Source organism: Lepus europaeus, chromosome 7 (assembly GCF_033115175.1).
Source record: "Lepus europaeus isolate LE1 chromosome 7, mLepTim1.pri, whole genome shotgun sequence".
Taxonomy (NCBI): Eukaryota; Metazoa; Chordata; class Mammalia; order Lagomorpha; family Leporidae; genus Lepus; species Lepus europaeus.
In genome coordinates, this window is record NC_084833.1 from 3,020,949 (window position 1) to 3,043,158 (window position 22,210).

The 22,210-nt window shown below is 66.8% G+C and overlaps 1 protein-coding gene across 3 annotated transcripts in view; it reads right to left on the reverse strand.

Moving 5' to 3' along the window:
• Positions 1-19,838, reverse strand: part of ANO1 (anoctamin 1) — a 160,800-nt gene extending 140,962 nt beyond the window's left edge. For all 3 annotated transcript variants that reach the window (XM_062195688.1, XM_062195687.1, XM_062195690.1), the window contains exon 1: positions 19,661-19,838. In XM_062195688.1, the coding sequence (XP_062051672.1) occupies positions 19,661-19,712 (52 nt within the window). In that variant the 5' untranslated portion in view covers positions 19,713-19,838. The remainder of the gene's footprint in view (positions 1-19,660) is intronic.
• Positions 19,839-22,210: the final 2,372 nt, after the last annotated feature.

A 22,210-nucleotide genomic window follows, 5' to 3' on the forward strand; every position in this document is an offset into this window, starting at 1 on the left:
AGGCTGGGGCTCGGCGGGAAGGGCAGCGTTCGCACACGGCACACACAGGCAGACGGGGAGCTGCTGCCCCCACTGGGGTGGGGCCGGCCCTCTCCACTGGGGACCGGGCTGTGTGTGGGAACCCAGAGCCCAGCCGAGGCCAGGAGCACAATGTCCCCACGGGCTGCGGCAGGAAAGGAGCGGAAATGAGCGGGCGAGTCAGCTCTGTGCACGCAGGTCCCCTCCCCGGGCTCAGGGCACGAAACTAGTCATTTGTCTACCCGATGGCCACGTGAGCCTCGGCAAATGGCTTTGGGAGGGCTGGGGAGGCTTTTTATTCCTCATTACCCAGCGTGAACACCTCGGCACGTGCCCGCGGTGCTCAAGGCTGAGGGCCGCGCAGAGGCTGAGCCGCCAACAATGCCAGGTGCAGGCAGGTGCGGGGGGAGGGGAGGCTCCCGGCCACAGCCAGGCAGGCAGAGAGCCCTCTACTCCCGGGAGCACGGGGGAGGCGGCGGCTGAGTGGCGAGGAGCCAGGCCTGGAGCCTGGGGGAGGAGTCCCAGGCCTCGTCCCCGGGCCCCTAGCCCTTGTCCCTCGGTGCAGAGACACGGTGGCGTCCTCTGCCCCACCGGGCACGTGAGGGACACACAGGGCAGTCTGGGCTGTGTGGGCCTGGACACTCTCCTTGCATGCTCTGTGCCTCGGTTTCCCTGTCTGTTGAAAAGGGCCCGATGTTACCAACTGAACCAGCGAGTGCTGAAACAGATGGACAATGAACAATGGACTGACGATGGTCAGCCACCATCTGTCCATCCATCATGCATCCATTCCACCAGCCAGTCCACTTATCCATCCATCATCCAGCCGTCTGCCCCACCCACCAGCCCACTTGTCTGTCCATCCATCCGTCATCCAGCCATCCGTCCGCCCACCCATGATCCCTCCATCCATCTACCTCACGCACCAGCCCACTTGTCTGTCCATCCATCCATCAACCATCCGTCCATCAGTCCGTCCACCCACGATCCCTCCATCCATCTACCCCATGTGCCAGCCCACTTGTCTGTCCATCCATCCATCATCCAGCCGTCTGCCCCACCCACCAGCCCACTTGTCTGTCCATCCATCCGTCATCCAGCCATCCGTCCGCCCACCCATGATCCCTCCATCCATCTACCTCACGCACCAGCCTACTTGTCTGTCCATCCATCCATCAGTCCGTCCACCCACGATCCCTCCATCCATCTACCCCACGTGCCAGCCTACTTGTCTGTCCATCCAGCCAGCTGTCCATCCATCCATCCGTCCACCCACGATCCCTGCGTCCATCTACCCCACGCACCAGCCCACCTGCCCATCCAGCGAGCCGTCCATCCGTCCACCCACGATCCCTGCGTCCATCTACCCCACGCACCAGCCCACCTGCCCATCCAGCGAGCCGTCCATCCGTCCACCCACGATCCCTGCGTCCATCTACCCCACGCACCAGCCTACTTGTCCGTCCATCCATCAACCATCCGTCCATCAGTCCGTCCACCCACGATCCCTCCATCCATCTACCCCACGTGCCAGCCTACTTGTCTGTCCATCCAGCCAGCTGTCCATCCATCCATCCGTCCACCCATGATCCCTGCGTCCATCTACCCCACGCACCAGCCTGCTTGTCCATCCATCCAGCGAGCCGTCCATCTGTCCACCCACGATCCCTGCGTCCATCTACCCCATGCGCCAGCCCACCTGCCCATCCAGCGAGCCGTCCATCTGTCCACCCACGATCCCTGCATCCATCTACCCCATGCGCCAGCCCACCTGCCCATCCAGCGAGCCGTCCCACTTTCACCGCGCCCTGCCGTGGCCAGCCCCTGAGCTGGGGTTAGAGAAGCGGTCCCGACAACGTTCTTGCCGCTCAGTGAACAAAGCCAATCCAGGCCAACAGACATGGCCGATACAGCTGAGGCCCAGCCATTGCTGAGCTGCCCACAACGGCAGCTTGGGGCGCAGGGGCTGTCGGCTCCTGGGGAAGACCCCTCCCTGGCACACAGAGCCTACCAGGCCACAAGGTCAACCCAGTGGATCCCTACACAGACTCAACCCTGCAAGAGCAGGGGCTGTGGCCGCGGCGTCCCGGCGCCCGGCGCTGTAAATGGCTCCAAGAAGGAGACACCGCTGAGCCTGTTCTGGTGGAGTGGGGTTTGCCCAGAGGCAGAAGACGGTCCCCTAGGTCTTTGCATCACAGCGCCGGAGCTCAGCTCGCGGGGCTGCCACCTCCGCGGAGCACGTGGTTCCGGCCGCAGTGGCACTCGCCACTGCTGAGTCTCCCCGTGCGTGGATCTGGCTGCAGTGGGCAGGCCGCCGGTTCCCACCCTGCTCCCAGCGCAGGGAGCTGTTCCTGGCCTTTGGGTCAGCACGGAGCCCCATCTGCCCAAGGCTGTCCACAGGACACCCTGACGCACCCCATAATTCGCGCTCTGCCCGGCCACAGGTACACAGGGGATGCTCCACGTGTCGGCGTTACCATTCTCTGTGCCAAGCAAAGCCCCAGAGAGAAGCGTTGGAACAAACGGTGCCACGAGACCGGACACCCACGTGTGAGAGGACGCAGGCAGGTCCCCACCGCAGCCCACACGCCGGGGCTGATTCGAAACGTCACCACGACCTCAGTGCGAGAGCCCAAACCACAGGATGCTTTGAAATAACATAGGGGTCGGTCCTCGCGATCATGGGTTGTCCACGGGTCCTTAGAGATGACCCAAAAGCACGAGGTACAAGAGAGAAAAGTAGAGAGGTTGGACGCCATGAGAAATGGTTTGCTCTTCCAAGGATCGTACCCAGAGAACACAAAGTCAGCCCACGGAACGTTTGGAACCACCTGCGAATCACACCGGGCGTGAGCGCTCCAGATCCGGGTTACGTACAGAACTCCTACAACGCAGCGACACAGAGTAACGGAGCCGTCAGAGCACGGCCAGTGCTGTAACGCCGCTGTGCCCCAGCCCCGTACTGCAGCGCCAGGAGCGCCGGAGCGCCGGGAGCGCGGGTTTGCCCGGCTGCTCTGCTGCTGATCCAGCGTCCTGCCAATGTACCGAGAAGGCACCTGGCCACCCACGTGGGAGACCAGCCTGGAGCTCCTGGCTCCTGGCTTTGGCCTGGCCCAGCCTCGCTGGTGCAGCCATTTGAAGGGTAAACTAGCAGATGGAAGATCTCTCTCTCTCTCTCTCTCTCTCTCTCTCTCTCTCTCCTGCTCTCTCTTTTGTTCTGCTTTTCAAATAAAAAATAAGCAAATCTTTGAAAATACATAAAACTCCTGAATTGAACAGCTATTTCTCCAGAGGAGATACACAGAGACCAACACGCACACAGACACGGACTCGAGTCAGAGCCACTTCACACCGCTCGGTGGCAATGAAAAGCAGCAGCAGCAGGATGGAGGGGCCAGGGCCCTGGGCCATTCACTCCCCGCCGGATGGCGTGGGCGGGGCACAGCCGCCGTCAGCGCAGTCCCACAGGCCTCCAACACCGCCAGGTGCCGCTGCCGCCGTCTGAGCCGGCTGCGTCCCCTCCACGCCCCGAGGAGCCACAGCAGGAGCTCACACAGACACAGCGTCCATTACTGCATTACTCGGAACAGCCGAAAGGTGTCGCTCTCCAGGTGTCCCCTGGTGGGAGAACGGATAGAGAGCGCGGAGTGGCCACACGTAGAACACGGCTCAGCCACGAAGGCCACACGTGGAACACAGCTCAGCCACGAAGACTACACAGCTCAGCCACGAAGTCCACTCATGGAAACAAGGCTCAACCACAAAGGCCACATGGCTCAGCCATGAAGGCCACATGATCCAGCCACAAAGGCCACACATGGAACACAGCTCAGCCATGAAGGCCAACATAGCTCACCAACAGAGACCACACGGCTCAGCCACGAAAGCCACATGGCTTACCCACAAAGGCCACATAGCTCATCCATGAAGGCCACACGTGGAGCACGGCTCGGCCACGAAGGCCACACATGGAGCACGGCTCAGCCACGAAGGCCACACGTGGAGCATGGCTCGGCCACAAAGGCCACATGGCTCAGCCACGAAGGCCACACGTGGAGCACGGCTCGGCCACGAAGGCCACACGTGGAGCACGGCTCAGCCACGAAGGCCACACGTGGAGCACGGCTCGGCCACGAAGGCCACACGTGGAGCACGGCTCGGCCACGAAGGAAGCAGACACGGATGCTTGTTACCACAAGCAGCCAGTGACCTCAATGCATCCAGGCACAGGAGAGAGCGCACGGGGCCTAGAGTTCCGTGGGAATCTAGAACAGCAAATCCACGGAGAGGCCACTGAGGCGGCTCGCGGAGTTGACAGCCTCATGGGTGCTGAGCTTCTTCCTGGGGCAATGAAGAAGTTGGGGACCCAGTGGTGGCTGGCGACGGCTGCACAGTACCGTGACAGTCCCTGACGCCACGCCTGGGACGTGGGACATTTAAAATGAGCAAAACGCCATCAAATGCCACGTTCTGTGTTTCCTCAGACCCCAAGGAACAACACCGAAAGGCCAGCCCTTCACCTCTCTGTGGCTCTGCCCGCTGCTGAGCTCCCAGCGCCTGGAGCCGGCCCTGACCGCGGGCTCTCAGAACCCACAGCCGGGCGGGCGCACTTCTGCGGCTCCTCCTTGGAAAGTCGCCAGAGCCCGACCTCCGCCGTGCCCCTGCCAGCCTCTCGCCGCTCCCGCCCTCACTCCTCCTGCGCGTCCTCCACACAGCGGCCGGACAGACGGGTCCGCACCCAGGGCAGCTGGCCCTCCCCTGCTCCAAGGCCTCCGGGGCTCCGGTGTCCCTTAGCCCGAGCGGTCCTGGTGGCCACACCCGAGCCACCTCGCTCCCTTCCTGCCCTCGCTGTCTCCTAGGTGGTCCTGCCCCACGGGGCCAGCACGACGCCACCCACTCAAGGAGCCTCCCTGGCTACCCAGTCTGAAATGGCCACGTCCCCACGTGCGCCTCTCAGTTCCTGGGGTACACCAGGGCCAAGGAAGGCTCGAGAGGGGCCCGGACGTCGTCAGCTACATCCCTGGCACAGCACGGGGCTCAGCAGTGGGCGAAAGCTCCGGGAGGGATCGCCCTTCCCTCCCCACCAAGCAGGTCACCGGCCCAGCGATCACGGGCACAGCCAGCCTGGCTGGGCTGCAGGTCCTGCCCCTGCCACCTGGCGGCTGCGTGACCCTGAGTCACCACTCCGTGCCTCAGTTTCCCCACATGTTAAAGGCAGAACAGCAGGACCCACCTGCTGGAGGGCGGGGGGGAGGCCAGTGCTGCCGCCCAGGGCGCACCAGGCAGGCACCAGGCAGCTCACGGAGTGAGCTCGGGCGGATGCAGCAGACCCCGCCTTCACCCGTGGGGAGGCGCGTCCATGAGCTGATGGGTAAAACCGGGGACTGCTGCAGCGGGCAGCACGGGAGGCAGCCCCGGGACGTGGGGCAGGGAAGCAGGACGGAGCCGGCGCTGGGACCGGCCGCACAACGCCGGGCTCTGGGGCGACACGTTGAGGGCGACTTCACAGCGACAGGACAGGCGACAGCGACAGGACTCCCCCATGCCGGGCACCCAGGAGAGCCTCCAGCCCCAAGTCCTCAGCGGGCTTTACAGATCATGCTCAGAGTGGTTGAGTTAGTCGGCCGGGGTCACACAGCTGCAGGCTTCCGCACTGGGGTTCGGACCCAGCTGTACCCCTGGGCCAGGGCTCCGGCTCTCCGCACCTTGGCTCCTCGGGGGGACAAAGAGGCCCCTGGCTTCCAGGCCTCCGACTGTCGTCCGGCTTTGTGGCTTCTTTATGGCCTGTTTACCTGTGAGCGCCAGCAAGAGCCCCTAGGGAGCCAAGGAGTGGCGTGATGCCCGCGGGCTTTGCCAAGGCACTTTCTGTGTGCCTGCTGCAATGGAATGACGGGCCCGGCGCCAAGCCCAGAACCCAGGGACGCGGCTGGGCCCGGGGTCTCGCTCCTGACGCTGCTGAGAGCAGAGCGAGAGGCAGAGGACGAGGGCCTCCCCCCCCCAGGAGCAGGTGCAACAGGGCCGGAACGACTGCTCCCCAGGGGTGGCGGCCGGAGCAGGGCTCAGATCTGCCCGCCTGTGTCCTATTCGTCAGGGGAAGGCTCGGATGCCCACGCCCGAGATGCGGCCCAGGCGAGGCCAGAGCACAGGCCCCACCGTCACGCGGACATGCAGGAGAGCGCTGCCTAGAGACAGCCCGGCTGCGGCCTGGGGTCCAGGTGCTGGTGGCCTGGCCGCGGTTTCTAGTCCCCACCTCCCAGAGGGCACTGGGGGTAGATGCTCAGCACTGATCCACAAATGCGGCCGGGGTCTCCGCGGGTTCCCAGGGCCTCCGCGGGTTCCGGGGGAACCGCCCGGCCTGGCCTCCCGGCGGCACCTTCCTGCCTTCCTCCAGGGCCTTCCTCTGAGGGGTCCGTACTGTCACTTCAGAAAGAAGCCAAGACAGCTGTCGAAGCCGCACACGGCAGAGTCCAGAGTCGGGCTCTGCACCGGAAGCCACAAAGGAGCCCAGGGCAGGGGCCACCAAGGAGGGGCTTCCCGGGCGACTGTCGGTGGCCGGCCAGCCTGCCTGCGGGACCCCACCCAGGCGCTCAGGAGGGCAGCCCGCAGCCCCCAGTCACCATCCCACTCCGAGATTTCCTTAGTAACCTCTGAACCAGGAGGAGCCATCCAGGAAGCGAGCTCGGGTCATTTATTTTCGAATTATTGGTATAAAAATATCCAGGGTTGTGATTTATGATCGGGGAGCCGGGAGGAAGCCAGGGACGCCCCCTCCCGCCTCGCGCGCCAGCCTCATCCGTCTCCCGGCCTCGCTGAGTTCCTCTGCACGTCCCATTATGATTTCGAGTTACTTTATATCGCAAATAAATCTCCGGAGTAGCACGGAAATATCCTGTGTATTAATAGCGCCTGTAAAAACATCCGAAAACCTTGCATCCGCCCCAGCCCTGGATGCGGCCCCGCTGGGAGACGCTCCCGGGGGACGCGGAACAGCCCGGCCGGCCTGGCGCGCGGGGACCCTCCCCAAAGGCGCCCCCCCCCCCGGCCCAGCCCCCTGCGCAGCCTGGGGGCGACCACAGCGACCCCGAGCTCCCTCCTCCCGCGTCCACCGCCGCAGCACGGGGGGCTGGGGCCCCTGGCCGCTGCTCCCCGCGCGCCCTCGGCTCAGCCGCCGCTGCGGCCCCCTCGGGGACCCCGCGCCCCGCGCCGCCCCGGATACTCACGGGCTGCGGGGGCTTCCTGGGGGCAGGGCCCCTGCAGCATGGCGCGGCTCGCAGCCCCGCTCCGGTGCGCCCCGGACGCGCGCGGTCCTGGAGAGGGGCCGACGGCGACTCTGAGCGCCAGGGTCCGAGCCCAGCGCAAGAGGGGACCGTCCCCCTCGCCTGCCCAGAGGCGGGACGCGAAGCCGCGCGCGCCCCGGAGCCGACTCGGCCGCCCTCGCGCACGGCCGCGCCGCTCCTCCCCCTGGGCCTTTTGGTCCGGGGGTCCCGGGCGGGTCTCCCCGCCCCCGAGTTACCTGCGGGACGCCGCCCTCGCCCCGCCCCGCGGCCACACGGGCGCCCAGCTAGCGAGCGGCGCGGGACGCTGGCCCGCGGGTCCCGCCCGCCCCCGGCCTCCCGCTGTGCGCGCGACTCCCCCGGGCTCCCCGGACCCGCTTATCGGTCCCGCGGGGCAGTGGGGCCCCGGCGCCGCGGGGGGCGCGCCCCCAGCCAGGGCCCCAGGGGAGCGCAGCGGAGGGCAGGGGGCGGGGTCGTGGGTGGTCCTGCGCTTCCCCACCTCCACCCCCCACTCCTGGGAGTTTGTGCAGTGAAGAATGGGAGCGGGAACTGGGGTTCCAGCGCAGCGGGGTGCGAGGCCCACTGCTGGGTCTCCGCAGAACTGGGATCCGAATGAAGTAGGGTCTGCCCCGGGGCCGGGGGTGGGGGCGGAATCCTGGGCCCCGGAGGTTGCAGCTAACCGCGGCTGGGAACAGCCAGGGGCGCCAGCACGGGCCCTGACCCCCTCGCACCCGCGCCCTCTCTCCTCCCAGCCCGGCCGCAGCCCTGCAGCAGGCAGGGCCCAGGGCAGGGAGCCAGGAAGGCAAGGTCTGGACAGTTCAGGGTCCTGGAGACGGCGGAGCCGTGGGCACCGCTGGAGCCCCGCGGGGCAGGCGCCTGGGTGTGTTAAATACAATAAATTCTGAGGCGGAACTTCCGTAAGCAAAGCAAAACGTCGCACTGCTCTCTGCCACAGGGCTGCGCCGGCTGGTGGCCCCCGGGGATCGGGTAGGGGGGTTGCTGGGGGGGGGGGGGGAGCAGCCGGCCTGACCTTCTGCAAGGTTGGTTCAGGACCTCTGCACCCCAAGAGGGCCGCTAGGCTGCTGCTGAGGGCTGAGGTCACCCAGGCTGCCCGCTCTGGCCAGACCCTGGCGGACACAGACCCAGGGCGGGGGGGCAGATCTGTGCCACAGGCCAGGCCTGCCTGACCCCCGGGGCTGCTGGGATCGGTCCCCGTGCGCGGCCCTGGGCTCTGGCAGCAAAGGCCCCCCCCCCCCCCGGCCGGGTCCTTGCTGCCTGCCACCCACTCCATGCTGCCAAGGAGACGGGACCAGGAGGCTGGGTGTCCCCCGGGGTCGGGGGACTTCTGACGCCCCAACAGCGGGCTCAGCCCCTGGACGGCCCCCCAAGAGGCCCAGCCCCCAGAGCCCGGCTGGAATCAGGCGCTGGGGCCACGCGCCCTTCCCAGCACTTCTGCGCTAGGCGCTGGGGTAGAGGAGTGGAGATAAAAGCTCATTTTTCTTGGAAGGGCCCGATGGCCGGCGTGATACCCAGCGATGGCTCAGTTGTGTAAATACACAGAGACAATTTTCGCATTCTTATCCCTGGAATGATGAACTATAAACCGAAACGGCTTGGGGGTGGGGGGGAGAGAAATATGTAAATATGACCAGGGCTATTTTTAACGTCCCTTGTTTAGCTTTGCAGGGGGCAGGACAGGGCCAGATTTAACACACACAAAGCTTGGTGCAGGGTTGTTAGAAGATTTTGGTAAGCGGCCATCAGTAGATGTCGGGTCCCCTCAAAGCCAGTTTCTCCTCTGTCCATTGTGTCACCTCCAGATAAGCTACGTCCCACGAAGCCCCCTCGGCTGGGGCCCACGTCCCACGAAGCCCCCTCGGCTGGGGCCCTGGTCCCATGAAGCCCCCTCGGCTGGGGCCCTGGTCCCACGAAGCCCCCTCGGCTGGGGCCCTGGTCCCACGAAGCCCCCTCGGCTGGGGCCCACGTCCCACGAAGCCCCCTCGGCTGGGGCCCACGCATGCAAAGCTGCCCCAGGCCGGGCTGCAGTGAGAAGGGCTGGGCCTGGCTGCTGTTCCCGGTCTGCTGTCCTGGGAGAGAGGCGCCGGGGTCCTGGGCTGCAGCCGGGAGCCACGGAGGAGAGGCATCTCGGGGTGCCCATGCCAGCCGCTCTGGGGCGCCCCAAGTCTCTGCGGTTGAGCCCAGCCCCCCACCCTGTGCCTGGACCAGGGAGATGTTTGTGTCGGGAGCGCGCAGGGCGGCGGCCTGCCTGTCATCCCGGCGCTCAGCTGTCATTACGGGACACGGTAATCACGGAGCACAATGCTTGTAATTACGGGAAATGCTTGCCCTTTTCGGCGGCCTGGTGAGCAGGCAGCCTGCGCTCGGCTCCAGGCTCGGCCCAGGTTTAAAATAGGGCTTGTCGGGTGAGGCCCCGGCCGGCTGGGGCCCAGCGTTTATCAGACCCTGGGGCTCGCGACGCCTTGGAGCTGGCTGGCGACAGCACCTGGGGCCCCCAGTCCCACGTGCTCCTGGCTCTGAGGCCAGAGCTGTCACAGACCCTCAGATAAACCCGGAGACGCCCACGTTGTCACACACGCCCTGCCCCCGTGTCGCTGGTGCTCGGGACACATACAGGGTCAGGGGTCCTTCTCATAGTCTCTGGAAGTCTGTTTGCAGCTGCACTGGGCTTGGTGCGCACCTGCCCTGGGCTGGGCCCCTAACCCAGGCCGGCCAGGGGGCACCGGGAGGTGCAGAGACGGGCAGACCCCGGGGCCTCTACGCTCAGGGAGAGGCTCAAGTCTCATCTTACGCTATTTGCTTCTCAGTACCTCAGTTTGTGCATCTGTAAAATGGGCCTTGGCGGTAGCTGTCTCTCGGAGCTGTGTGGAACTGCCAGCCCAGCGTCTGAGTAGGGAGGAACCAGCAGTGGAGAGTGGGTGGGAGGCTTGGGGGGGTCTGACGCAGGCTGGGTGGGGGCCGGAGGTGGGGAGGTGGGCACCCAGGCAGCGCTGGGGGGAAGGCTGGCACAGCAGGCAGGTGACAAGGGCCTGGGGTGGCCGGGGGAGTCAATTTGGATCGTTAAATCCACACGTGACTCCTCGAACCTAGAGTTAACCACTTCCTGGCACGCAACTCAGTAGCGCTGTGCACGGTCACCACGTGGAGGCCACGGTTCTGCCGGTTCCAGAACATCCCCACCACGCAGAGGAAAACCCCACAGCCCCTGGCAGCCGCCCGTGTCCTGCGCTCCCCCACAGCCCGCCCCGGCAGCCACCGGTCTGCTCTGTCTCCGTGGGTTTATCGCTCCTGGCGTTTCATGTACATGGAATCGCAGCGTCTGGCTTCCTTCACCGTGGTTCGCCTGTACAACGTCCCGAGGTTCCTCTGTGCCACAGCGCACGCGCCAGCGCCTCGTTTCTTTTTATGGCCAAATAATATTCCATCATGTGGACAGGCCACCGTGTGTGAATCCCGGGGTTCTCCTGCCGACGTGCGGGCTGCTCCGAGGTGTCGCTGGAGGGGACGTGGAGGGGTTCCCCGGGCAGAGGAGGAAGGGGCCAGGGGCGGGGGGCTCTGCACCGACACAGAGAACCCTTGTGGGCTGCACCTGTGCACGGCCGGACACCGAGGGGGAGCCCTCTGCCCGCTCCCCACAGGGCCGTCTGTGGCCCTCGCAGGCACCGGAGCGCACCTGCTGTGTGCCTGCCCGTTCCAAGCTCAGGGTCAAGCTCAGGGTGCCGGGCGGCAGTTCTGTGCCGTGCGTGCGCCTGTCTCCTGCACCTGACAGATGGGTTCTAGAACTCACCTGAGGCCCCGAGGGGAGGACGTCGCCGGCCCAAGTGGGAGCCCTGGGACTGCAGCCCCCAGCGGCCAGGGCTGGCGCACACTGGGAAAGCCGGATGCGTCCATCGTCCTGAGCTGAGCCAGACTCACGACCCCGTGTGCCCTCCGCTAGTCCAGCTCACTATGTCATGCCTCGTTTTTGTTTTTTATTGTCTTCCTTAAAAAATATATTTATTTGAAAGCAGAGTGACAGAGAGAGAGAGAGAGAGAGAGAGAGAGAAATCTTCCATCCGCTGCTTCACTCCCTAGATGGCTGCAATGGCCAGGGCCAGGCAAAGCCAGGAGCCAGGGGCTTCTTCCAGGTCTCCCACGTGGGTGCAGGGGCCCAAGGACTTGGCCATCTTCCACTGCTTTCCCAGGCGCGTTAACAGGGAGCTGGGTCAGAAGTGGAGCAGCCGGGACTGGAACCAGCGCCCATAAGGGATGCCGGCACTGCAGGTGGCAGCTTAACCTGCGGTGCCACAACGCCGGCCCCTATTTCTTATTCTCATGGTGCGATACACGTAAGCTTTGCCAGCGTAGCCGTTGTTGAGCACGCAGCTCCGGGGCACTGAGCCGTCGCTGATGAGTGACCACCAGCTCTGTCCGTCTCCACAGCTTTCTCATCTCCCCGGACCGAATCCGTCCCCACTGAACACCAGCTCCCAGCCCCTGGCACCCCCAACCCTGATCTGCTTTCTCCCCCTGCGGCCCTAACTCCTCCAGGGACCTCGTGCAGGTGGAGGCCCCCAGGGGCCCTCCCGTGGCTCGGCTCAGCATCGCGTCCACGGGGCCATCCGGTTCCGTCCACGTGTCACCAGAGCTCCGTTCCTTTTTAAGCTTAGCAGATTTTCTTATTAAAGACCCAGTGTCACGTGGAGATGGAAGGGAAGCGGCCTGGCCCCCGACGGAGGGGACAGCGTCCTACAGCCTGGCCAGCGCCCCGCAGTGTGGCTCAGCTGAGGTGCTGGGGGCGGGGCAGAGGGCACCGAGCAGCCCTCTCCTCGCCCAGCTCCGAAAGACGTCTCAGAAGAAAAAAACAAAAACACCTCTTCTCACCACGGCGCCCCTCTCCTCCGGCCAGGGTCCCGTGCCACCTAAAACGGCCCGCAGAGGCCAGTGTTAAGTCGCCGTCTGACACCGGCATCCCACATGGGCACCAGGTGGCATCCGGGCTGCTCCTTGCTAATGCGCCTGGGAAAAGTGACAAAGATGGCCCAAGTGCCACCCACGTGGGAGACCCAGATGGGGTTCCAGGCTCCTGGCCTCAGCCTGGCCTGGCCCTGGCCATTGCAGCCATCTGGGGAGGGAACCGGTGGGTGGAAGACCTCTCTCTCTCTCTCTCTCTCTCTCCTCTCTCTCTCCCCCATCTCTCCATAACTCTGCCTTTCGGATAAATGGATAAGTTGCCACTGGAAGTGGCAGTAGCGTAGCAGTACCTTCTGTGGGTGCCGCGGGTCTCGGGGCACTGAGGCTGTGCCCCTGGCCGGGCGTGGCCCCTGGCCGAGATCCACGGTGACACCCCAGAGCCAGAGAGATGGATTCACTTTCTCACTTCTGTGGTCCCCACGACCCCTCGGGGCTCGGGTGACCGTTCTGTCTACGGCCGAGGAACCCAACCCAGAGACACCGGGAACGGCCTGCCCATGGCCTCACCGCCGGCCAGGACTCGCACTGAAACCCGGGTCCAAGCGATTCTAGACGGTTCTGGTCCCTCCGAGAACTCTTTCCAGGGCGCCACCCCAGCCCACGGACGGACCTGACGCATCCGTTGCAACTCGTGGTTATGGGGATAATGAGGAGGGCAGGGAAGAGCCGGAAGAACCCGGAGTCAGCCCCTGCCCTCCGCGGCGCGGCCCTCGGCTGACCCCCGCCTGTCTGTCCGCGGGGACAGGCAGGTGAAAGGCCTGCGGGAGGGCGTTTGGCCAGGGCCGGTCACCTCCAGAGGCCTGTTTACCCCAGAGGGCACCCATATCGCTGGAGTTTTGGAAATTAAACGGCCTCTAATTAATGGCACAAATATTTACGCTCCATATGCGATCCAAGAAAGCACACAGTGGTTTTTCTTGTTTGTTTGTTTTCAGGGCAAATAACACCACCGCCAAGGCCTGCCGCGATGCAACATGGGGGTGGCTGCACCCAGCTGCCCTGGTATGGGAGGGAGGGAGCAGGTGGACACAGAACGTTCCAGAACACACACCTGCGGGGCGGCGGGGGGCTCTTCCCCTCCAGCGGCCCCAGGGAGATCCCATAGGGAGAGACCCAGGCTGGCTCTCCCCAGCCGCTGGAAGCTGCTTCTTGGAGCGGGGGACCCAGGAGGGCAGGGTCTGTGGGAGTGCCGGCCTCGCCAGGTGACCCCTTGCCTGGCCGCAGCTGCCGGCCCCTCCCCAGGACTCCAGGGCCACGCGCAGAGCCGGGCAGAGCAGTCCCCAAGGCAGTGTCTCCCCCACAACACGGGGGCAGCGACGGTTCCCAGGGACAGAAGCTCCGGCCCCGCCCGGCCCCGCCTCCCCTCCAGGGGCCCTGGGAAGCCTTCCTGGGCCCTGGCAGCCCTGGGAGAGGAGCCGATGATGACAAAGCGTCCTCTAGGGAGGCAGTGGGCGCTCTCCCAGACGCTGCACGGAACCCGAGACGGAGACGCAAAACCCAAAACCCGACCCCGCTATCTCCGAGGGCGCACATCCCGCCTACTCCACCCACGCTGGGGGGACAGCCCGGGGGACAGCCTGGGGAGGAGGGCTGGCTTTGCCCTGGAAAACAGGCTGAGTCGTGTCCCCAGGCCACCCCGGCAGGGGCTGCTGTCGCTGGCTGCCCGGGTGAAACATTTGATTTAAACATCTCCCGCTCGGGGCCAGCCAGCGTGCAGGCGGGGGTCCCCGGAGCTGCCGCTCCAGCAGGGCCCCGACTCCCTCCCGCTACTCCTCTGTGGCCTCTCGCGCGGTCAGCAGCCCGCCTGGCCGGTGCCCCGTGGCCACACTGCGTGCTCGGGAGCCCGTGAACCGGGCACTGCACGCCCCCTGCTTCCGTGGTTTCCAGCCGTGGCGGCCGGGACTCGGGGCTGTCACCTGCGCCAGGGCAGATGGGACACATCGGTGACAACCGTGCTCCTGCCGCTTTGGACTTGATGTTTTTGGCGAGCTGGTAGCAGCCTCCCTCTCTGTGCCGCCCAGGGGAGCAGATGAGAGCGGGGGTGCTGGGCGCCCCGGGGCTCCCGTCCGGGCCTCGTCTCTCGCTGGAAGACCTCGGCGGATGGCTTTTCTTTGGATGTATTTATACGTTTGAAAAGCAGAGTGACAAGGAGAGAGAGAGACAGACGGGGACAGCGAGAGATCCTCCACCCGCTGCCTCACTCCCCAGTGGCTGCCACGCCGCCGGAGCTGGGCCAGGCCAAAGCCAGGAGCCTGGAGCTCCGTCCGGGTCCCCACATGGGCGCAGGGCCGAGCACGGGGCGCCTTCTGCTGCTTTCCCAGGCCACAGCAGGGGCTGGGCCGAGTGCAGAGTGCATTCCAGGGCTCGCCCCAGCGCCCGGGCTCTCCTCCGCAGGGGATGAACTGTGTCCCTCTCACCATAAGGGCCGCTGTGGGCCCGGGCAGTTCACGGACGACTCCCTCTGAGGGGGCTCCCGTGAGCAGCTCCGGCTGCCCCACCCGCGCCACAGCCCCGAGGCTCCGACCGTAGGCGGCCGCTGTCTCGCGTCCCGGAGGTGCGGTCCGGGACCCGGGGGTGGCAGGCCCAGCTCCCCGCCCGTGCCCTTCCCCTGTGTGTGTCCGCGTGCTGTCCCGGATGGGGTGGGGGCCACACCGTGACCCGGTGTCACCTCGGCACGGCACGCATGCAGGTGCTACACTGAGGGACCTCAGGGTGTGGATCTGGGCCTCACGGTCCAGCCCCCAGCGGGCTTTGTGGCAGGTCGGCCGGCAGACACATGGCCGGGCTGAGGCGCGTACGGCTCAGCAGGTGCACGACGCCCGAGGCCACCGAGCCCAGGCCTCCCTCCCGGGCAGAGAGCACAGCCCAGGTTCCGAGCGTGGGCGTTGCCCTCCGGAAAGCACCAAACCTCAGCTCAGCAAACAGCCCCGCCGCCAGCCGCGTCCCGCCCGCCAGGCAGTGGACTTTGGGGCCAGTGTCCCAACACCTCTGCCCCCTGCCTGGCCGAGGCCCCGGCTGTCACCAGCTCCCCCAGCCCAGGAGCAAGCGGGAGGGGGGGTCTGTCCCCTCGAGGACCCACGGTCCGGCTGTCTGCACTGGAGGAGCCCAGGCTGGGTCAGGGTCCTCGTCTACACAGGAGGGTGGCAGCCCCCACCCCGTTCTGAGACAGCTGGAGCTGAGGGTCCCGGTGGCCCCCGGAGGCTGTCCTCAGGGTCCCCCGGGGAGACGGTGGGCACTGGCTTTAGGGGGAGCTGTCTCGCACCCAACGGCCTTTCCCTGTTTGGGGGTCCCCCACTGGGTGCAGAGTTCCTTACAGTGGGGCCGTGGACACGTGAGCGCGCCTGGCTAACAGCTGTGCCGGCCCTGCCTCTTCCAGACCCTTCCGGCCGGGTGTTCCGAGGACCCAGAACCAGACCCTGCCGTCGGAAACCACGGGGGCAGTGGGGCTGGGACCCCCGAGTCCCTCGGCGTCTCCCTGCCGAGCGCCTGGCGCAGGCTGAGTGCGTGAACGCCACGAGCTGCCAGGAAGCTCAGGGACGCCCGAGCTGGCCCCGGGGCTCCCTGCGCAGCACCCGGCGGCTCTCGGTGCCCACAGCCCGGGCCCTGCTCCCGCGCAGCACCCGGTGGCTCTCGGCGCCCACAGCCCGGGCCCTGCTGCGGGGGAGGCGCCTCGTTGGCGGCCGCTGCTCAGCCCCCCGGGCCAGTGCCTCGGCCTCCTCCCCTCGCTTTCCCTGCCTGTGAGAGGGGCCCACTGCGGTGCCCACCCCAGGCCGGTCGGGGCACGGGCTGTGCCTTGCTGCAGGGTCTTCGCCAGGGCGCTAAGTGGGATTCTTCTCTAAGATCTGTTCACTCCAGTTGAGAGACAGGGGGAGAGAGAGAGAGAGAGAGAGAGAGAGAGAGAGAGCACTTCCATCTGCTGGTTCGCTCCCCTAATGGGTCAGGCCGAAGCCAGGAGCCAGGAGCTTCTTCCGGGTCTCCCACGTGGGTGCAGGGGCCCAAGCTCTTGGGCCATCCTCCACTGCTTTCCCAGGCCACAGCAGAGAGCTGGATCAGAAGAGGAGCAGCTGGGATTCGAACTGGTGCCCACGTGGGATGCAGGTGGTGGCTTAATCCGCTGCCCCATCGCTCGGACCCCAGAGTTTGTAACTCTCCTACGTTTAGAGCCTTGCTTTCCCTGGCCCTGGCTTCCTTGCGAATTTCCAAATTCTCTTATTTTCTGGGGAATTAAAGCCCAGGGAGCCCCTCGCGCTCCAGGCCGCAGGTCGAGCAGCCCGCGGTCAGCCCGGCCCGGTCTGCGCACTGAGGACACAGGGAACCTTCTGGAAGGTTCTGCGGTTATGGGAATTGTGTTGGGGGGAGACCGAGCCAATAAGAGCCCCCTGGAGCCCAGGGTGGGGGATGAGGCACAGGAAGTAGGGTGAGGGGAGGGAGCACGAGAAAGGCCCTCGGCAGGGGCCGCGGAGAGACTCGCCGGGGACACTGGGAGCGGGGACGGCTGTGCAAAGGCCCGAGGCCGCTGGCCGCTGTAGAGCTCGCTCGGCCTCTGAGGGACGTCGGGGGGCAGGGGGCCATGGATCCTGCAGAGGCACAGCCCCGGGTGCGCGCTGGGATGCCCTGCCCACGTGCAAACGCCTCCCACGCCACGCGAGAGCACGGCACCCCCCCGGCCACTGCTGCCCCCGCCCGGCCCGTGGCCCGCGCTGGGCCCCCGTCTGTACCTGAGGAAGCGAGCCGGGGAGGGGAACCCCAACACGGACGAGCAGGAGCAGGTGGGGAGAGGGAGGAGGAGACCGGAACCAGCAGCCAGGCGGAGCCGGGAGGCCGAGGGGACGGCGCAGCCCACGGATCAGCCTGTCCATCAGCCACTCGACAAACATGGCTTCCGGACTGGAGCTGCTGAGACCACGGGGCCAACGGTGCCATTACACAGGTGAGACTGCCGAGGCCCGGGGAGGAAGTGGAGGCGCAGTCTCGGGCCTGCTGGTGGCCCCAGCTGGGGACCAGGGGTGGGGCTCCGGGCCTGTGTTCCCCCCCCCCCAATAGCTACCTTTCCCATTCCTTGGTTCCTAGCCGGCTTGTGACTGCTGAGAGCCAAGGCCGTGTGTCCTGGCCTCCCTCGCAGCCAGGTGTGGCCACAGGACTAAGCTCAGGCCACCAAGAAGGGGTGACAGTGGAGGGGAAGCGTCCAGGAAGGAAGAGTGGCCTCTCCACCCATTCTCTTTCCCACTGACTGGAATACACATTTCAATGGCTCGAGTTCAAGCAGCCATATTGGGCCATGAGGCAGATGCGCGTGCTGAGCGTGGTAGAACAGTTGGAGAGAAGGCTGGGTGTCTGATACCCTCATGAAGCCCCTGCCAGTCCTGGAACGCTGCACGTGCAGAGCCCCCCCCCCCGCAGGTCTTTTATGCATGCGGGAAGATAACCTGACTCACAGACGCTTCCTGGGGTCCTCTGAGCCCCCCTTACCACGGTGGAACCGAACAAACAGCCCCGCGGGGTGTGAGGGCCAGGCCGGTCACCGCGCCAGTACAAACATGTCCCTTCAGACCCGAGGGGAGCAACAGCCCTGGCCCGGGGCAGCACTGCCAGCAGCTCGTCCACGGGGGCGGGGGGGGAGCCACGGGGCTGGGGGCGCCCCCTGCCGGCGGCCGAGCCTCCAGCAGAGCCTGACGAGGGGGTCCCCGGGTGGCCCCCTCCTCCGCCGCCCTCCCCACCTCCCCCTCCTGGTCTGCTTTTCTGCCCCATCGGCCCCTGCCTCCCTGGGGACCCCTCCCCCGATGGATGAGGGCCCCGCTCAGCCCGGCCACGTTCCCGAGGGGCTGGGGAGACACTGGTCGTCCCTCCCCTGGGTGACCACAGTGGCCTTGGCAAGAGAGAGAGAGGCCCCCACTTCCCGGGAGACTGGGGGACCCAGGTCTCAGTGCAAACGGAAAGGGGGGGGAGAGAGAAGGAGGGGAGGGAGAGAGAGGGAGAGAGGGAGAGGGAGAGGGAGAGGGAGAGGGAGGGGGGAGAGAGAGGGAGAGAGAGAGGGAGGGGGAGAGAGGGAGAGGGGGAGAGGGAGAGAGAGAGAGGGAGAGAGAGACAGAGAGAGAGAGGGAGAGGGAGAGAGGGAGAGAGGGAGAGGGAGAGAGGGAGAGAGGGAGAGAGGGAGATATAGGGAGAGAGGGAGAGGGAGAGGGAGAGAGGAGAGAGGAGAGAGAGGGAGAGGGAGAGAGGGGGAGATATAGGGAGAGAGGGAGGGAGAGAGGGAGAGGGAGAGGGAGAGAGGGAGGGAGAGAGGAGGGAGAGGGAGGGAGAGAGGAGGGAGAGGGAGAGGGAGAGAGGGAGAGGGAGAGAGGGAGAGGGGGAGAGGGGGAGATATAGGGAGAGAGGGAGAGGGAGAGAGGGAGAGGGAGAGGGGGAGAGGGAGAGGGGGGAGAGGGAGGGGGGAGAGGGAGGCCTCCCCGGCCCCAGCCCCAGCGGAACGCAGCCCCGCCCTGCCGTCCTTGCCCCGCCGCCCAGGAGAGGGAGCTGAGGCCGAGGTGCCAGGTCAGCCTCCGTGCCCGGCCCCTGCCCTGCCTCCGACCACGTCCTGAGCTCCTCTGGGGGTGGAAGTCACAGAGAAATCCTGGGTCTCCGGGGACGGCAGCAGGGGTGTGGCTCATCACGGCAGCCTGGCCCCTGCCCCTACGCAGGGACCTTCCCCCCACACCCCGCCCCCTGCTGCCCCACGGCTCCCCTGGAAAGGCCAAGGCCGACCCTGTTTATACTAGAGTGTGACTGACTGATACGCTGAGCGTCTGGACCTTAGCAAGAAAGGGCGTGGCTCCCAGCCACGGGGGTGGGGGTTGGGGGAGCTCTCAGGCTGGGGCTAGGAACAGCATGGCCAGTGTGGCCGGCATGGCCGCCGAGCAGCCCCCAGCCCCCGAGGGCCCCGCGGGTCCAGGCGGGATGCCAGTGAGCCCATCCCAGCGAGGGCCCGGCTCCCTCCTGGCCATCTGGGGCCGCGGCCGGGCTGGGGGTGGGGCGCGGGCCCCCACATCCGGGCGAGGGCGGCCGGAGACCCTCATTGCCCAACTCGCATTCCTCCACCCTCTGTCTCCACTTCTCCGGCACTTCCAGAACAGGCTGGAGCAGCCGCCGGCGGTTTGGGCTGGGCCCCAGGGCACGCGGGCCTTGTCCGGAGACATTTCTGGGGTTGTCACACAGAAGGGAGGCACGACCGCTCCCGAACCATCTCAAAACGCACAGGACAGAGCCCCGGCCGGGGGTGGTCCCACCACAAACACCCCTGGACCTGGGGGAGGAGCTGAGGCCGGACCAGCCCCCCTGCCCGGGACCGGCGCCTCTCCCGCCCTCTCCCAGCTGGGCTGGGAGCCCCACACCTGTCCCCCCAGACCCAACCCCGTCCTTACTTGCCAGCAGGGGGTCCAGCACTGTCTCCTCCATCTGACCCACCGCCTCCATCTGACTCTCTTCCCGGACGCGGGCCTCACACGGGGGCCTGCTCCTGGCGGCCGGGTCCCCCTGCCGTCTGCCCGAGGGGGCACCCCTGTGGCTGGATGGCAGGGGATGTGGCGGGGCCGCTCCCAGGGCGAGAGGAGTTTGCAAAATGAGTCAGCAACACAGGGAGGCGCCCAGCCCGGTGCCCACGCGGGTTAATCATTACTGCGCCCATCCCGCCGGACCCCAGGGCCTGCCCGGGGTTGTGAGTGGCCGCCACGGTCAGCACCCGGGGACCCCTCTCCGCTCTGACACGTGCCCCGTCCTCAGCCCGCGCTGCCCCGACCCAGCCCTTCCCGGGCGCCCTGTCTGCTCCCCGCTGTGCCAGGCTCCCGACGTGCACCTGCATGGATGCTCTCCAGCCTTGCAGACAGAGCGGTGTGGGGGCCACGGAGGGGAAACGGGGAGCAAACCGCTTCCTCCCTGGGGGCGTCTGTGTCCTCCGCACGGGGGGGGGGGGGTGCTGGCCATGCTGGCTCTGTGGTGCTGCTGTGAGAGCCACGGGAGGCGGAGGTGGGGACAGGCTCAGCCTGGGGGCCGGCGCACAGTGGGTGCTCAACACATGCTTGCTGCTTTGTCACTGGGCTGTCAAGGACCCTGGGGCGGTGGGGGCTGGGGGCGGGTCAGTTTCTGTTGTGTGATTGACAGTGTCTGGGGCGTGGCCAAGGCCACAGAGCAGGAAGGGGCTCAGCGCCCCATGGGGGTTGCAGGGTGTGGGGGGTCCCCGAGATGCCATTCGTTCCCCGGGAAAGGAGCCGCACCTCTGCCCACTGCTCTGACCCCTGCCCTCCTGGTGGGCGAGGGCTGGGGGGCGGCTGGGGTGGGGAAAGGGGACTTCAGGGTCACGGTGAGGGGGAGAGGGTGGGGTCGGGCTGGAGGGCGTCGCTGCCCCTGCCCTCCCGCCAGCGCTGCCGGTCCCTCCCAGCGGCCTCTGGGGCTGGGCTGATCCTCGCGTCTTCCCAGCACCTGGAATGTTCCGGGGAGGAGGCCGTGGTGTGAGAAGCTGTGGGGTAGTCACGGGGTCTCCTGGGGCCGGCCCAGGACAGGATCTGAGGGCGGCCACGGAGGCCGTGCCCTTGTCCCCGGCCCTGTGAGCCTGTCCCCTCCCCACTGCGTGAGCCCCTGCGTGCAGAGGGTGGCAGACGGTGGGAGCCCCTGGGCGTGGGGGCGAGCGCCCAGGCTGGGTGGATGCCAGCGGGTGGAAGCTTTGCTCAGCTGTGGGACCTCCCCACGGGCTTCCGGCATTCACGCACGTCTCGTGTGTGCCCTGGGCGGGCAGAGTCTCCTGCGCGTGCTGCCGTGGGCACCCAGAGCGGGCTGGGGGCTGCCCGCTAAGACAGGCCCCGCCTCGCCAGGGACCCCTGCCCGGCTCTCCCCACCTGTGGGAGTGGCAGCCGAGCCCTGCTGGCCCAGGGCGCGGGTCGGCTCCGGGCCTGCTCGTGTGTGCCCCGCGGGAGTGATAACCGGCCCTGGACAGAGATCCCGGGTGTGGGGCCGCCGTGCGCGGGGAGAGGCAATATTGCCTTATTTGGTCACACAGCCGAGTTATCACCGTTGGAGGGAGGTCGATCGGCCGCCGGCTTCGTGAGAAACCGTCAGTTTCATGTCTTGGGCAGCCGGCCGGCTGGCTGGCCAGGGCCGGGAGGGAGGGGGTGCGGGGATGGCAGCCCATCCTCCTCCCTGTACGGACAGAGCTTGGTAGGCCCCGCTGAGGGCTACAGACCTTAGCGGCTGCCTCGGGGCTCGCACAATCTCCGATGGCTGCGAGCAGGCAGGGCGCAGGACCGGCAGGTGTCCCTGGGTGGGGATGGGGTCCAGAGAGTGTCCGGGGGTGACGCATTGGCTCCGCTCTGGCCTCGAGGCCTGGACATCGAGTGGACGTGGGGCTGCCGGGTGAGAGCAGAGCAGGGGGTAGGCTCCTGCGGGGGCTGCTGGGCAGGGGGCCTGCCGCAGGGGAGCCCAGCAGAGGCCACCTCACCCCCGGAGAGGCCAGCTGCTCGGGAGGCCAGCCTGGACCTGGGAGACGCTTCCTCCAAGCAGGCCGGGCGGTCACGGGGGATCACCGGGCTCAACTTGGTCCCATCCGGGGGTCCCTTCGAGGGGCTATCGGGGGTGGGGACACCACCCAGACCAGGGCGGAAGCTTGGGTGCACCCAGTGGGAGGGGGTGGTGGAGCTAGGACGGAGCCCGCCAGCCCTGGGCTCAGGCTCCGGCCGGCTGCGTCCTGGGGCCGGGCGGCAGACAAGTCTGCTGTCCCTGAGCCTCGGTCTCCTGGAGGGGCAAATAGGCCTGAGACTCCCGGGGCTGGGCGCACTGCCGTGCCAGAGCCTGGCGCTGGCCGGCTCCCCACGCTGCGGGAGCCGAGCACCGCCGAGCACCGCCAAGCACCCAGCACCTGCTCTCAGGGCCAGGCTGACCCCGGCTCCTGCACCTGCTGTTGGGGTCAGACAGCCCCCAACTCA